The sequence below is a fragment of the Arvicola amphibius genome, chromosome 17 (assembly GCF_903992535.2).
Source record: "Arvicola amphibius chromosome 17, mArvAmp1.2, whole genome shotgun sequence".
NCBI lineage: Eukaryota > Metazoa > Chordata > Mammalia > Rodentia > Cricetidae > Arvicola > Arvicola amphibius.
In genome coordinates, this window is record NC_052063.2 from 10,564,375 (window position 1) to 10,578,061 (window position 13,687).

Sequence of the window (13,687 nt, forward strand, 5' to 3'; positions counted from 1 at the left end):
CCTGCCGGGAGCATTGTGTAATTTAATCCCTGGTGACTTTTACTCCTAGGGAGGAATAGCCTGGGTTTTCACCCTTGCTATTCTGTTTTCCGACTGCTAAAATGGACATCATATCTTAGCCACATTGTTGGAGGCCTCTGTGAGGGAGGCAGAAGGCGGGGACTTTCCTAGTTTTTCTAGATTTCTGTTATGTGTCATTTTTAAGGAGGAACAGCATCAAAGAGAACTTTCTCTACTTCGCAAAAGACTGGAAGAACTAGAAACGACACAAAGAAAACAACTAGAGGAACTTGGATCTCCTGGGGAATGATGCTGGAAGAAAGGCAAAGCCAGACCTCAATAAAGCGTGACGTCTAACCTATGGCATTGTGGTGCTTTATTCCTGTTTGCCAAACCCACGAGCTGCCTCAAGGAAAGGTACTGGCCACGTGCTGGACTGAACGGGTCCGGGACTTTAGGATCATGGTAACCAAAATGAAGTGTTCCAAGTTTTAGATCTGTAGAGCATGTATTGACACTACAAAAGATAGGAGGAACTAACTAAGGAATCAAGTTTTCATAATAATATGAAATAGTAATTTTTATTTTGTTGAATTTTTTCTGGTATTTTGCTTGAAAATGTAATCTTGAATTCCTTTTTCCTTATCTTTGAGATGGCAATAACAAGATTAGTAAACATCTCCTTTATTGTATACAAAAGTTATAGGAAAAGATGGCCATTTAAAAGTATAAATATCACTTAAAAGTTTTTAAATATATATCCATTATAGAAATCTTTACCTTTTCTAAAAGCTGTGCACTTAATTTATTAAATAACTTAATAAATATTTTTCTATCTATGCTGTTTTGTGTTTAATTTCACTGATTATATAGTGATGATTTCACTTCCTTTTGCTTTGGTTAGTTGAAAGTTTTAGAAAATTGAGTCCTGCGGCTGTTTCTACAGAGAGTTCCTGATCATCTTACATGAAGCAGTGGGCTCTTGAAGTGTTTCTGGTATTTAGTTTTGTTTCTCACTGTCTAGGACCTAACCAAATAATTATCTTTTATTTACTTCAACTTTCACTGTTCACCCATTGGAAACTTCCTTATGGAGCATGTTTTAGAGGAATTCTGCTGGAATAATTTCAAGTCGGCAAAGCAAAGTTCAGCTCAAGTTTGCCAAACTTATATGGATATATCATTATTCAGAAGTCTCTGCAATCAAAAGTCCAAGTTGATCATTGAAGACAAGAACATAATCAAGCAGCTCTTGGCATCATTTAGCAAGGAGCCAGGTTTGCTTAATGGAGTTGCTTATTTATGTGGAATGTACAATGGTATCTGTTCCTGAAGAGTGATTTCCATGAAACCACTAGAGTAAGAAACCCATTCGCACTAGAAAAGACAGACAGCCCTCAGTTGTTACGTCAAAATGTTTATTTTTGGATATAGACATTTAAAACATTCATCTTCCAGAACAGCTTCAGTCAGGGTATACAGTAAGAAATAGACTTTAAATCCTAATACAGAAAAAGTAACAGAAGTCATTTTTAGATGCTGCTTTAGACACTAGTGTTAGAAAAAAAGTTTATAAATTAATTGTTTTGCACCAAAAATATGCAAAGAAACTTGAAAATAGATACTGTTTGTCATTTGTTTCTTTAGTTGCTGTTTACTATAGACCAGTGACTGATTGTCTTCAGCACACATCTAATTTGGACATTCGCTGCACTCGGCTACTGTGATCCAAACTGTGATCTAGATAGTGCTTTTCACTGGAGGATTGACAAACACATTACACACTTGAGTGAATCTTCATCCCACCTCAGTGAGGTAGGTTAGAAATACTATACAGAAATTACAGAGGCACAAAGAGGTAAGTGATTTGCCCAAAGATCCTCACTCCACACCGGACCCGTGTCATAGAGCTGGACAGGGACACCCTTGTGTAGCATTTAATAAGACTTCGCTAAAGCTGTGGCTAAACCTTTGAGTTGTCTGTTCCCCAGAGAAGGGAAAGTCTGTTGGGCAATTCTCCTACCCTTGGCTCTCAACTCTCCTCCAACTTTTCTTATGAAAGCCTTCACCTCTTTGATGAAGACTGTAGCAGCTTTAAATGGGGGCCAGACCTCACCTTTCTACTTAGAAATAAAGTATTTGGTGGTAGTTTTGAGATGTGTCCATTTGGACAGACAATGGTCACAAGAAAGAGGACTGGGAAGGTGCTGACCAGGACAGGAACTGATGTTGAGTTACTAACCTCTCTTAGACTTTATCTGATATTACGGAGCAAAACGGATTGCATTTACCAAGACAGATTCCATTTTATTCTAGATGGTCCATACAGTGCTGGTAAATAGTTTTAAGGAATGTGTGCTCAATGTTTTATTTGCTGATTGAAAGAAAATTCCTTCCTATAGTGGGGATTTGGAACATCAAGGGTAAAAGGTGCCTGCCACAAGGGAAGTGAGACAGTTCTCAGATTATATTTTTTACTTCTGTTTAATAGAAGGAAAACACAGTGGTATTAAAATTGGTCATGAGCAGCAAAAATTCGGGAATAAAAAAATCAGCAATAAAAAAGACTACATTATAACTGTATAGGAAATTCTTTAAAAAAAAAAAAAAAGAGGCACGAATAAATGAGTATTTTAAATCTTTCTCCTGTAAGGAATACTTTCAAAAAGTACATAGTAAGACTAAGATACCAAGTTTTACTAATATTTTCCAGGCCTTGGGCCTCAAATATATATTTATATATAATACTCCAATGTGAACAACAATTTGATGAAATGTAAAATGTATCTTTTATTTTAATCACACACAAGTATTTATAACCACAGGGTTCACCAGAAATCTAAAGCAAGGAGACACTAGCATAGAAATATAAGATTACAGGAGTGACTTACACACCCACAGACAGTTCCGATCAAACAGAAGTAAGCCATGAACTCTTTGCTCACAATACCCAACATGTCCACTACCAGATACATGAAAAGATAAAAAGGAAACACAGTAGGACAGAGTCTGGAAAAAATGCTGTGGCATTTCAGTGAAACCCGCTCACTCTCCTTGCTTTAGAGCTCCTTGGATGAGATGGAGGGAGTTGATGAGTGCAGCTGGCAACCACTGAAGAACACGAGCCCTTTCAACAATGCTGCAACACTGTTAGTTTTTGGTTTAAACACACACACTCACGAACGCTAAGTGTACAACACTACCAAATTTTGCCTTCAGCTTTTCCAAGAACTACTGGGGAAAGTGAATGCTGCAGACTCTCAGGGTTGCCCTGACACCCCCACCTTGTTTCCAAATGACCCAGTTCACATTCTGAGCATTGTTAGGATCCCCTCTCCTCTGCAGACGTATGGTGTAGTCACAAGTGCTACATAGCTGTAGTTTTCCAACAAACCACTTAGGTGTCATTGTGCTTAAGTGGAGACTGTAGTTACAATACTGACACTTGCTTACTGGCCCTGTATTCTCTTGTAAACAAGGAGGCTGTTTGCAACAACCACTTCAGCTCTATTTACAGAAAGGTTCCCACGGTATACCCACAGGCACAGTGGTTGATATGCTTTCTATAAGCTGTGCATGTGCCTTGGTCTCTTAAAAGACAGTGCTCAAAGTGGAACCCATGTGCAAACATAAGAAATTAACGACAAAGCGTAGCTCAAGCAGCCATTTTGCTCCCAAGCTGTCTGAAGAACTTTGTCAAATAAAGCCAGGCCCCAGGGTGCTCACATCCACTTGCACTTCTTCTTTTCATCAAATAAGACTTTTACATGCAAGAGTTGTTTCTGAGCTTCTTCCAGCCCTCGTTCTCTTTCTAGTTTATTTAGAATCTGTTGACAATTAGAAGAGTTATTTTACATATTAGAGTTTTAGAATTACAATTCACGGTTCTGGTGGGCTTGCTCTTCCCCCCCCCTCCTGATGCTGTGAGAGTGGTAAATCTGCATGAGACCATGAAACAGACCCAGCATTTTCTTCATCATTTCCATACTCGCTCCACAAGTTGTTCCGCTAAGTCATCATCACCGGATCAACAACACTTGGGCTTGAAATAGAAGCCCACAAGAAATGCCAACTATTTGCTTACAAATATGGGGCCAGACTTCCAAGGCCCTGCTTTATGCATTACGTCACAGCCATTCCAAGCACAGCAAGCATCTCTGGGCAGCCAGCATGCAGGCAAGTATTCCTCAAATGCAGCAGGCAAGGGCATCCTGATCAGAGATGGAGACTTCCATCTCTTTCCCTCCCCTCCCTTGGCAAGGGATGCTTATCATGTTTAAGGAACTCATTGCCTCTACCCTACCTTAGCTCTTCACTTGATCTTCAAGTAGCAAATGGAATTGGTGAGCTATTCTCACCAGTGACATGGATAGCCTGTCCCAGCATGACTGAGTGGGGGGAATCAGGGAAGGGGGAATTAACATATATTTGGAAACAACGAATCCAGATTAAGGAGAGTTAATCATAAAGGAGAATGGTAGTTCCTACTAATGGTTATAAAAAGCCTGAGTGAGAACACTGTTTGATAGTCGCTTGAGTTAAAGTATATCATGATTTCATATAACCATGAAAGACAGAAGGTAGGTGACTTACAGGCTTAGCTTTCATTTTTAGCAGCCCACATTCAAACATAAACTGGCCCCATTTAACGGCCATAACTTAGTAATCAAAATTTACTTGGGTCATGATGGCATTAGACCCCATGAATTCAAATTCAGGCGGATCTAAAGGCGGACAACATGACACACTACAAGAGGGCAGCCTGTGCAGGGTCTGGCTTGGGTCATCCCTTTCTGCCTATTTGGGATGGAGGACTATGCCAAGTACTCGTGATGGGCTTGTGGGCAAATCAGATCTTACCTCATCAAAATACTTTACGATGTATTTGTAGATTTCTGTCAAGGCCACTTCTTCATTAAATTCATTTTCATGTTTCTAAAAGAAAGGCTTGTTGAAAGGCTCTGAAATACATGTTTTTAACTAACCAAATTATAAGCTTATTTCCGCTTTTTCGTAATACCTTAGATTCCTGAGTTAAGAATTCTTCCATTTCTAAAGATGACAATGGAGGCAAATCCCTGATTGCTTTGTAATAAGATTTTACTTCCTCTTTGTAGGTTGGTATATCCTTGGCATAAAGAAGTTTATTAGTTGGTGCTTCCTGAAAAACAACAATAGCCACAAGAAACATAAAAAGCCATGGTCGGGGGAGGGTTTGTAGCAGTGCAGTGTAACTGAGCTTCCACCAGCTAACAAGGCTGCAGGCTCCAGGCCTCAGTGTTGACTGAGTGACTACTGACTGCCATCTAGATAGCTCTGGTGAGTCACTGTTATTTTCAGGCAGATTAAATGCTAATATATTCAGCCTTCCTCTCATAAAAGAACTAAAATTATTATTTTTGCATGATTTTGAGTTACGGTAACAATGGAGCTTATTTCAGTCATAGTTCATTACTAATGGTCGTTAAAAAGCCTGAATTAAAACATTGCTCTCATCCTCACCCACCAGTGAATTTTGGCATGTATAAAAGACTTGATTGTAGATCTGATTGAGCCCTTTATATAACTAAAACTGGTAAGTAATTGGCAGTGGCAGATTTTCTAGCTTGTCCCTTATCTCATTAGACTATAAAGACCTCCAGTTTCTCGAGGAAGCACATGTCAGCAGTGCTGGTGACTGATGTCTGAGCTGCAGAGGCTCCTCGGCAGTGTGAGTGGTGCTGTGGAGGCAGAGGAGTGATACCATGTAAGCAACCAGGTGGGGCAGTCATTAGTCACAAAATGTAAAAAAGTCTCAGTGAAGATATTTGAATGAATGATGAGACTAATGTCCCAGTACGTGTTCCAAGAGTCTAGTGGCTGAATCCGTGGCTTGGTGACTTGTTCTGAAGGCTTCCTACACTGATAGCCCTGAGAAGTGCTCGTCAGGTTCTGGGTGAACCCTGCCACTTCAATGACCATCCACTCAATAGGCATTTATTCACCCAAGTGTCACTCATAGACACCAAATGTACAAAGATGGAGGTGACTGGCATCAGCCTTTGAGATGCTTACAGCATTGTTGGGTAGAGAATTCACAGCCTCAGTGTGATATGAAGAATCACCGACAGACACCAGGGGAGGACGGTAGCTGGACACATGAGAGCTCATAATTGTGTTACTTTGTGATAACAAGACCTGTGACCTCTCTGCACCTTGAATTCCTCATATAGAATGGGAATCATGGTAACTGAAGTATTAACTGAACTGTAATGAAAAGCCGAGGAAGTGATGTTTTTGAAGGCTACTTTTACTACGAGCACACGCATTCTAAGTAGGAGATAGATACCCTGGGGAAGTTCATAGACACAGTCAACCAGATCTGAGTTTCCTCCAGTTCTTCACGCACATCAAGAAACTGTGGCTGAAATACTGTCAGATGAATGAATGAGCAGGAGTTTACTAACAGGACTGAGGCCAGTCGGGAAGGCCCGGTAGCATAACAAAGATGCCAGCTGTAGGAAGAAAGGCACCAAGATAGTGAAAAGGAAGAGCTTAGGGGGCAGGTGGGCAGCAGGGCCACGGGTATGGGTTAGGCAGCAATTGCTGTCCAGTAGGGGGTGGGCCTGAAGAGATAGGAGGAATAAGAAGGGAAGAGAGGAGGGAGCAGAGGCAGGTTCTCTTAGGAAGAGGTGGTTGAAGCATCAGTCACCGGAAATGCTTTTCAGGGGTATGTATCAGAAAGCAAAGCTGGGCCTTACCTTCCCCAGTTGCTGTTCTGTGAGAGAAAAGGCATCCATGAAAGCCTGGGCAATCACTGACAAACAGCTGTCTATATGTGGAGTCTTCTTAATGTCAAAGACAAACTGAGGGTTCTTCAGGATGTTTACCCAGAAGCGAAGAGGAAGGCTGTTTGAAGGGAAAACAATCTCTTCTCAGGCAGGACTGTTAACATAGCCAGTGGTCTGCTCACCAGTTTGTAAATGAGTGTGTCTGACCTTGTTACTGAAGTATGTAAACCTGCTTAGCCAAACTAACAAGCAGCAGCTGGCAACGTCACTGAGCACCAGGAAGGGTTACTCCAGCAGTGAGGGAGGGCAGGCTAGAGAAGTCAGAAAATGGCCCTGGACCAGAACTTCCTCCAAATCTGGGTCATACGAGATGTTGGCACCAACGAGAACTTCTCACTCAAGTCTGTTGTGCCTGACCTCTTCCAGCCCCTCTCATCCGCAGGTCCTGATCCTCTTAACACAGAATCGGGTCTTGTCACTTCTCCAACTGCCTGGGTCCCTCCATCCGAGTCTCCTCTCCCACCGCTTTTCCGTGTATTCCATCTCGCCTGGGCCCTTTGCTGTCTTTCTCTCAAGCCAGGCAAGATCACACTTCCACGTCTTCTCAGTGCTGTCCTAGTTATACCACTTCCTCATCTAAGAGGGTGCAAGCCCTTTTGAAGCCTTGGTCTACCCTGTCCCGATTCCCTTACCCTCTTCCTACTTTTTCCATTGTGCACATAACCCTTTGGTGCCCTTCAGTGGATCCATCCCATTCCCTGTCTCTCTCTACCAATAGAATGCAAATTTTGTGAGAACATGGGCGTGTTTCATCCATTCCTTTACTACCACAGTGCCTGACAATATTCACAGTGTAGGCAGTTAAATAACTATTGGAATATAACTAGAAGTATTCAGAGTCCTCCCTGCATCTCTGCTGCAGCTTTGGCCTAACTACCTCCACCACTTGGCTGCTGCGATTCTCAAATGCTCAGTCGCTTGTGGCTGGTGGTAGCACCCATGCTGTGTGTGGGAGTAGCAGGGCTTGTGGAATATGAGGCTAGACCTGAGGACAGGAGTTAGCCAGAGCAGAGGATATAAACCCAGACCAAAGGGGAAGGGCTGACCAAAAGCTCCCCAACTTCACCATTACTCCTTGCTAGCCTGTGGAGGGTATAAGCTCACATGAGACGTTCTAATGCCTCATGACCGGGTCTTCCTCAGCTGAGGTGCAGAGCATTTCAAATAGAGGCAATAGGTTATACTCCTCTTCTGAGGAGGTATTAGCATAAATGTGGAAACCCTGCTCCTTAAGGTAAAATGCTAAAATAAATGACATCAAATCCTTGGATAATTCTCAAGAAAACCCCTATGACAAATGGCAAAAGTGTGAACTTCCATATGGAATCTAAAGAGACACATCTTGAAAATTATAAAGCAATTATTGTAGGCACAATAACAGTTTCTCTAATAAAAATAGAATAAACCATAAAATACTAATTCCTCATTCTTTGCTAGTCTAACATTCTAGATAATGTTTTCATGAATTAAAGATAACAGAATTTTGTTATTTTGTCCTTTAGAGTAGAATTCAAACCTTGAGATTCTGATACAGCAACTATATATTTAACATTTTGCCCTAGGTTCTGGGAAACAGTAATCACCTACATTCCCACCTGTTTGTTTTCCAAATATGTACAACATCAGGATCTGTGATTTTTTTGTTTTCAGCTTGGGCATCCAAAAAGTCAAAGAAGTATTTTATAGCAAACGGGGCCCTGCTATTGGGCAGACTCCAGATGCTCCTGAAGAGTTTCTCAAGCACAGAGTGGATTGCCACCTGGAAGACAGAATGGGACACTGAGATTCGTGGTACCAGCTTTGAAAACCTCGTGGGAAAGCCAGCTCCAAGTTCAAGAGGAAGTGATGTGCCAAGCAGAGAAAAAAAATCATGAAATTGCCAGATGAGGCCAATGTGGGCTGGGTGGGATGAGGGTCCAGAAAGTCTGTGTCCGCGTTTAGATTTAGTGCATAAACTTGTAGTGCCAGGTCTAGGACTGTGTATAGACAAGCCACGGATGCTCTGCCTTTGTTATGTGCAGCCTGGAAAAAGAAAATGAGGGATAATGCTTTGCTGCTAGATTGTCTTCCTGTTGCATGTATTTCCATCTCAGGGTTTATTTAAGTGTGGACTTCCCAAAGCAGTCGAGTGTTTTATCAAAAACAAAACGAAGGCAGAGCTCCATGGGAAAGACGAAAAATCAAGAGGTGTAGGCATTCCTCTGCCGACCATGCAGATCTACTCAGGTCTAAGCAGATGTGCTGAAGAAGTTTGCCCAGCAAGGTTTTACAAAGCTAGGGGGACAGTGATGATTAGGATGGTGGAGCAGAAATCCAGAGACTTCCGTTAACTTCTAAAAACTAGATGCGGTAAGATTTGCTCCTAACATTTATAAGTGAACAGAATTCTTGAATTTCAGAAGAAAGTAAGATTTCCTAGGCTAGTCTCACAGATTCCCCCTCTTTTTATTTGCAAATCAAAGGAGTTTTATTGCTCATCTATAAAAACAAGTAAACAAAAAGGAATAATTATGCTGTCAACCCAAACAATAATGGTGGAATGGTGGGTAAAGGAGCAGGAACAATAGTAAACGCCCTGATTGGAGACGCTGCAGTAGAAATTTGGAAAGTTCTCTTCTCTTTCCAGTTTATAAAAAAATTGAATGGGGGTACAGGATGTGTCTACAATTTAAACTTTCATTTTGCTTTGCCTAGAGGGCACAAGGGATTTATAACATTTTCACACGTGAGCGGAAATTAAGTTGAACACATCATATACCCCCAAGGCAGCCATGAAAGCAGTCCTAGACCAGTAAGTGTACCTTGGTCGACAGCAGCTTTGTCAGATACATTTCTTTTACTTTGAACTTGTGTTTGCCTCGATGTCTCTTTCCTTGCACGACTTGAAATGCTTCTGAATCTGGTAAAATCTAAAAAGAAGACCGTAGAAGTGTTACCTGAAGAAACTGCATGGTACAAAAGGCAGGCAGTTTGGTGGGCAGCACAAGGCAGCCCGAACTCACCAAATGGCAGTGGTCATCTGAGTATTCCACATCTGAACACCAGAGAAAAGGAGAGAAAAAAGAGCCCATTAAAAAACAACCACAGACTAATTGGCCTCAACAAAAGCCGGGGTTGTGCTCCCAAGCCAACAGCAGCTCTTCTGTTATCCGTGGGCTCTTCACTGCTACTTTGTTTCCTCTGCTGTATCTGAACAGTGTGAAAGGGGCCTAGGGGGCTGACTAGACACTTAATGGGGACAAGGAGGAGGGGTTCCAACCTGTCATTCAACAGAGACCTGGAGCACCTCTGTGTGCCAGGCCTGCAGCTAGGATTAAACCAGCCTTGTTCTGCTACTAATTGCCCAATTACCTAATTTCAACAAGGGAGAGCCATGTAAAAATGTGCCGATCTGAGTCTGGATTTCTTTGAAGACAGCCTATTACAGATGAACCTAAATAAGTGATTAGCCGGGTAAATGGGGGGCTCCAAAGTGGGAAGGAATGTAGGCCCCTCTAAGATGGACAGTGTCCAGCTCAGAAAGCAAGCAGACCGAGAGTGGCACTAAGCAAGGGGATGGAGGGAAAAACAGATGAATGGGACTAGCATCTAAAAATTGTACTAAAATCCTTTAAGAGGAAGGGAAAATTATCCATTGGAAATCAACCATAGGCTAGCTAATAAGAGAAGTCTTCCGTGGTGTTGGAATGATCTGGTGGCCATAAAGTACAGGTGACAGGTTGTCCTTGAAGGACAGGGAGGAGGAGATAGATACAGTAGGTTGGTGGATTTGGTGCTGGATGTTGAGGGAGTCAGAATTCCATGAAGGAGTTCTGTGTGGTTAGAGCTTAGGGGAGAGAAGGAACCCCCTCTGGAGAACAGTGTTAAGTGCTTGGGAAATCAGAAGCAGTAGGCTTTGTCCTGGAACTCAGAGACCCACCTGCTTCTGCCTCACAAGTGCTGGGATTATAGGTGCACGCCACCACCGCCAGGAAACTCATCCAGTCTTAGCTGGGCTGCTGTGTGCCTTCCCTATGACTGCCTGACTAATAGCACCTTGCCCCTCTGGGAGACCCAGCTAAGTATTAAGTAGGGCAGAAATCACATTGGTGGTTCTCAGCCCCAGTGGATAGGAAGGAAGCACACTTGTGTTCCATGAAGAAATTAAGCCTGAGATCCAACAGCAGGCCCTTCTAAAAGGCTCAATCTTTGGGTCTTAATGATGTCACTTTCCTCGTGCTACATGACAGCTGTTCTGCAGGGTAGCTTTGTATAGCTCAGTGTAGTGATGGAAGGGGGGACTGCCAAAGGGATGTGGTTCCACAGACTAGATGTTGGGACTGAAGTCACCTATAGGCTCAGGAGTCACTGCACCCTGTCTGCAATGTATGAGCAAAGAGCCCGCTGGGGAGAGGACAAACCCAAAACAGGACCAGTGGATATTCTCAAGGCATTATCAGTGTTTTCCTGTCCCACAGCTGCCAGGAAGACAGAAGACTAGCTTGCTGACTCTCTTTTCCTGTAAAATTCCTCCTGCCTTGGCTTGGCTGTCTGGGAAGTCTGCAATGCTAGCACACTGCTATCTTGGAGATTCTGGAGGGGCTGTCTTGCTTGCTCAGCCTGTCCAGGGCAGTGTGCTTATCTGCAAGCTTCCTGGTCAGCTGCAGGGTGGCCTCTTCTGTTCGTGCCCATCCTACTGGACTTGGAAAAGAGCTACGAGGGCCGAGACTACTCCGTGTTCAGAGCTGCGAGGAGACAGCAATTTCCTTTGTGCTGGGGCTTCTGTACCTACATGGTTACAATTTCCTTCCCTTCTTGCAGAATACATGTTCTTAGAGGTAGGAACAGACTGAAACAGCTTACCCCCTCAGCTTCCAGACAATGACATAGCAACAACTCAATCATACCTCTGACACAGAATGTCTAAGAGAAGCAAGAAAGCAATGCTTCATAAACCCTGGTGAGAGCAGAAGGTTAACAATATTGTATTGGTTACCTGAAGTGAAATTTGCTATCTTCTTAAAGACTTTTATAGTGGATCCATTTGATATCTGAAAGCAGAGATTAAAAAATATGACTTTTCAAATGTAACAGATTTCTCAACTTACGTTCTCTCAATTATTAAACATTTATCAAGGACCACTACATCTTGGGCACTGTGTGCAGGCTAGTGTTAGTGTTCTGCTGGTCACCTGGCTGACTTCAAGAGATTCATAGTCCTTGAAACTCAGGTTTCTGCTTGTTATCAATTCAATGCTTGTGTACCCTCCAAATATATTTGCTGAATCATCTTAATATGGTGGTCTGAGGAGGTGGGGCCCTTGGGAAGTAATTTAAACCATAAAGAGAAGACCTCAGACAAGGGATTAATGCCCCCTGGGAAGACAGAGTTGGCCCCTCCCCCACCAGCACATAAGTACAGTTCGCTGACAGCCCTGTGCACCAGGAAGAGGCTCTGACTACTAGTTTTGTGTCTAGTGGTGCATGGCCTTGGCTTCTCTGGACCAGAGCTGTGAGAAACACCCAAGGGATGTATTCTGTCACAGCGTCCGAATTGGCTAAGATGGTATAGGAAAAGAAGAAAAGTTGAGACAGACTTCCTCAAACTGGTCTCTGCAGCTGTACCCGATGGCAGAACACTTGCGTGTCTAGGGCTGTTCTCAGCAGTACAAAGTTACAAAAATACTGAAAATGAACAAGCTACTGCCACATGCTATGGGGTGAATTGCACACTGTTGGGACAGAGGCCAACACAAAAGAAGCCATACTGTATGGTTTGACTGTTCCCACAGTCTAAACTGGTGTCAGATATTAGAGAAGTGGTTAGGAGGTCCAGAAGGGCTTTTGTGCCTTGATCTGTGTCAGACACAGGGTGTGCCCGCCAGGTAACTCTCTCCTAACACGCTTATGATTGTTCTCTTTCAGTTAATTATAGAACTTGCACATGCTTTTACCAAAACCCTCCAAATGTAAGGACACCCTATTAGCGGTGCCTAGCGTACACCGCTGCCTTAGGGCTTCTGCTGCTGTGGTGGACACCATGACCTACAACAGCTCGGGAAGGAAGGGCTCATTGTGCTCACAGTTCCACATCACAGTTTATCATCAGGGAACCTGAGGCAAGAACCGAAGAGATCGTGGCGGGGTGCTGCCTACTGTCTAGCTCCCCATAGTTTGCTCCTCCTGCTTTCTTACAGAGCCCAGGATCCCCAGTCTAGGACTGGCCCACTCACAATGAGCTGGGCCCTTCCACATAAATCATCAAGAAAATGCCCTAGAAGACAGCCACAGTGGCACATGCCTCCAATCCAGAACTCTGGAGGCTGAGGGGGTCAGAAATCTGTGAGGCCAACCTAGTCTACATGGTGAATTCTAAGACAGCCAGAGCTACATAGTGAGACCCTATCTCAGAAAAGCCCTACAGACTTGCCTACAGGTTATTCTGGTAGGGAGTAGTCCCTCAGTTCAGGCTCACTCTTCTAAAATGATTCTAGCTAGTGTCAAGCTGACACAAAACTAGCCAGCACAATTACTACTTGCATAACTGGTCATTCCTACCGATAGGATTTTGTGTAGATGGGCAGTAGCTCCACCTGCACCATCCATAGTGTGCAACCTTTCAAGGTCCTTAGAACAGCCACCCATCTGCTCCCTGTCCTCACGGAACTGACTCTGCCTTCTTCCACTGACTAGTTTAACCTGTTCTTGAGATCCAGACACCTGGATTCGTACACTACATACCTGTATGTGTAGTATTTTTTAAATGTATGTTTTTGAGGGTTGATATAAGGCCTATGATGTTAATTTAATATACACTGTGCCTGTCAGTAGTACATCCCCCTTTTCATAACTGTGTAATAGCCCCTTATATGAATGTA

General features: G+C 43.1%; 2 protein-coding genes across 8 annotated transcripts in view; one reads left to right on the forward strand and one right to left on the reverse strand.

The window, feature by feature from the left end:
• The window catches only part of Cep83 (centrosomal protein 83), a 127,860-nt gene extending 118,184 nt beyond the window's left edge, over positions 1-9,676 (forward strand). For 4 of the 7 annotated variants that reach the window (XM_038314546.1, XM_038314545.1, XM_038314541.1 and 1 more), the window contains 4 exons: positions 206-1,277; positions 1,648-1,815; positions 5,118-5,319; positions 8,481-9,676. In XM_038314546.1, coding sequence (XP_038170474.1) covers positions 206-310 — 105 coding nt within the window. In that variant the 3' untranslated portion in view covers positions 311-1,277; positions 1,648-1,815; positions 5,118-5,319; positions 8,481-9,676. Of the gene's footprint in view, positions 1-49; positions 1,278-1,647; positions 1,816-5,117; positions 5,320-5,625; positions 5,747-8,480 lie in introns of all 7 variants that reach the window. The other 3 variants (XM_038314542.1, XM_038314547.1, XM_038314544.1) reach the window with 3 other exon arrangements.
• Plxnc1 (plexin C1) overlaps positions 1,398-13,687 on the reverse strand; it is a 152,530-nt gene continuing 140,240 nt past the window's right edge. Inside the window, exons 24-31 of the mRNA XM_038314540.1 lie at positions 11,806-11,860; positions 9,833-9,864; positions 9,632-9,739; positions 8,426-8,589; positions 6,741-6,888; positions 5,021-5,161; positions 4,861-4,935; positions 1,398-3,827 (exon numbers count right to left, since the gene is read on the reverse strand). Coding sequence (XP_038170468.1) covers positions 3,723-3,827; positions 4,861-4,935; positions 5,021-5,161; positions 6,741-6,888; positions 8,426-8,589; positions 9,632-9,739; positions 9,833-9,864; positions 11,806-11,860 — 828 coding nt within the window. The 3' untranslated portion in view covers positions 1,398-3,722. The remainder of the gene's footprint in view (positions 3,828-4,860; positions 4,936-5,020; positions 5,162-6,740; positions 6,889-8,425; positions 8,590-9,631; positions 9,740-9,832; positions 9,865-11,805; positions 11,861-13,687) is intronic.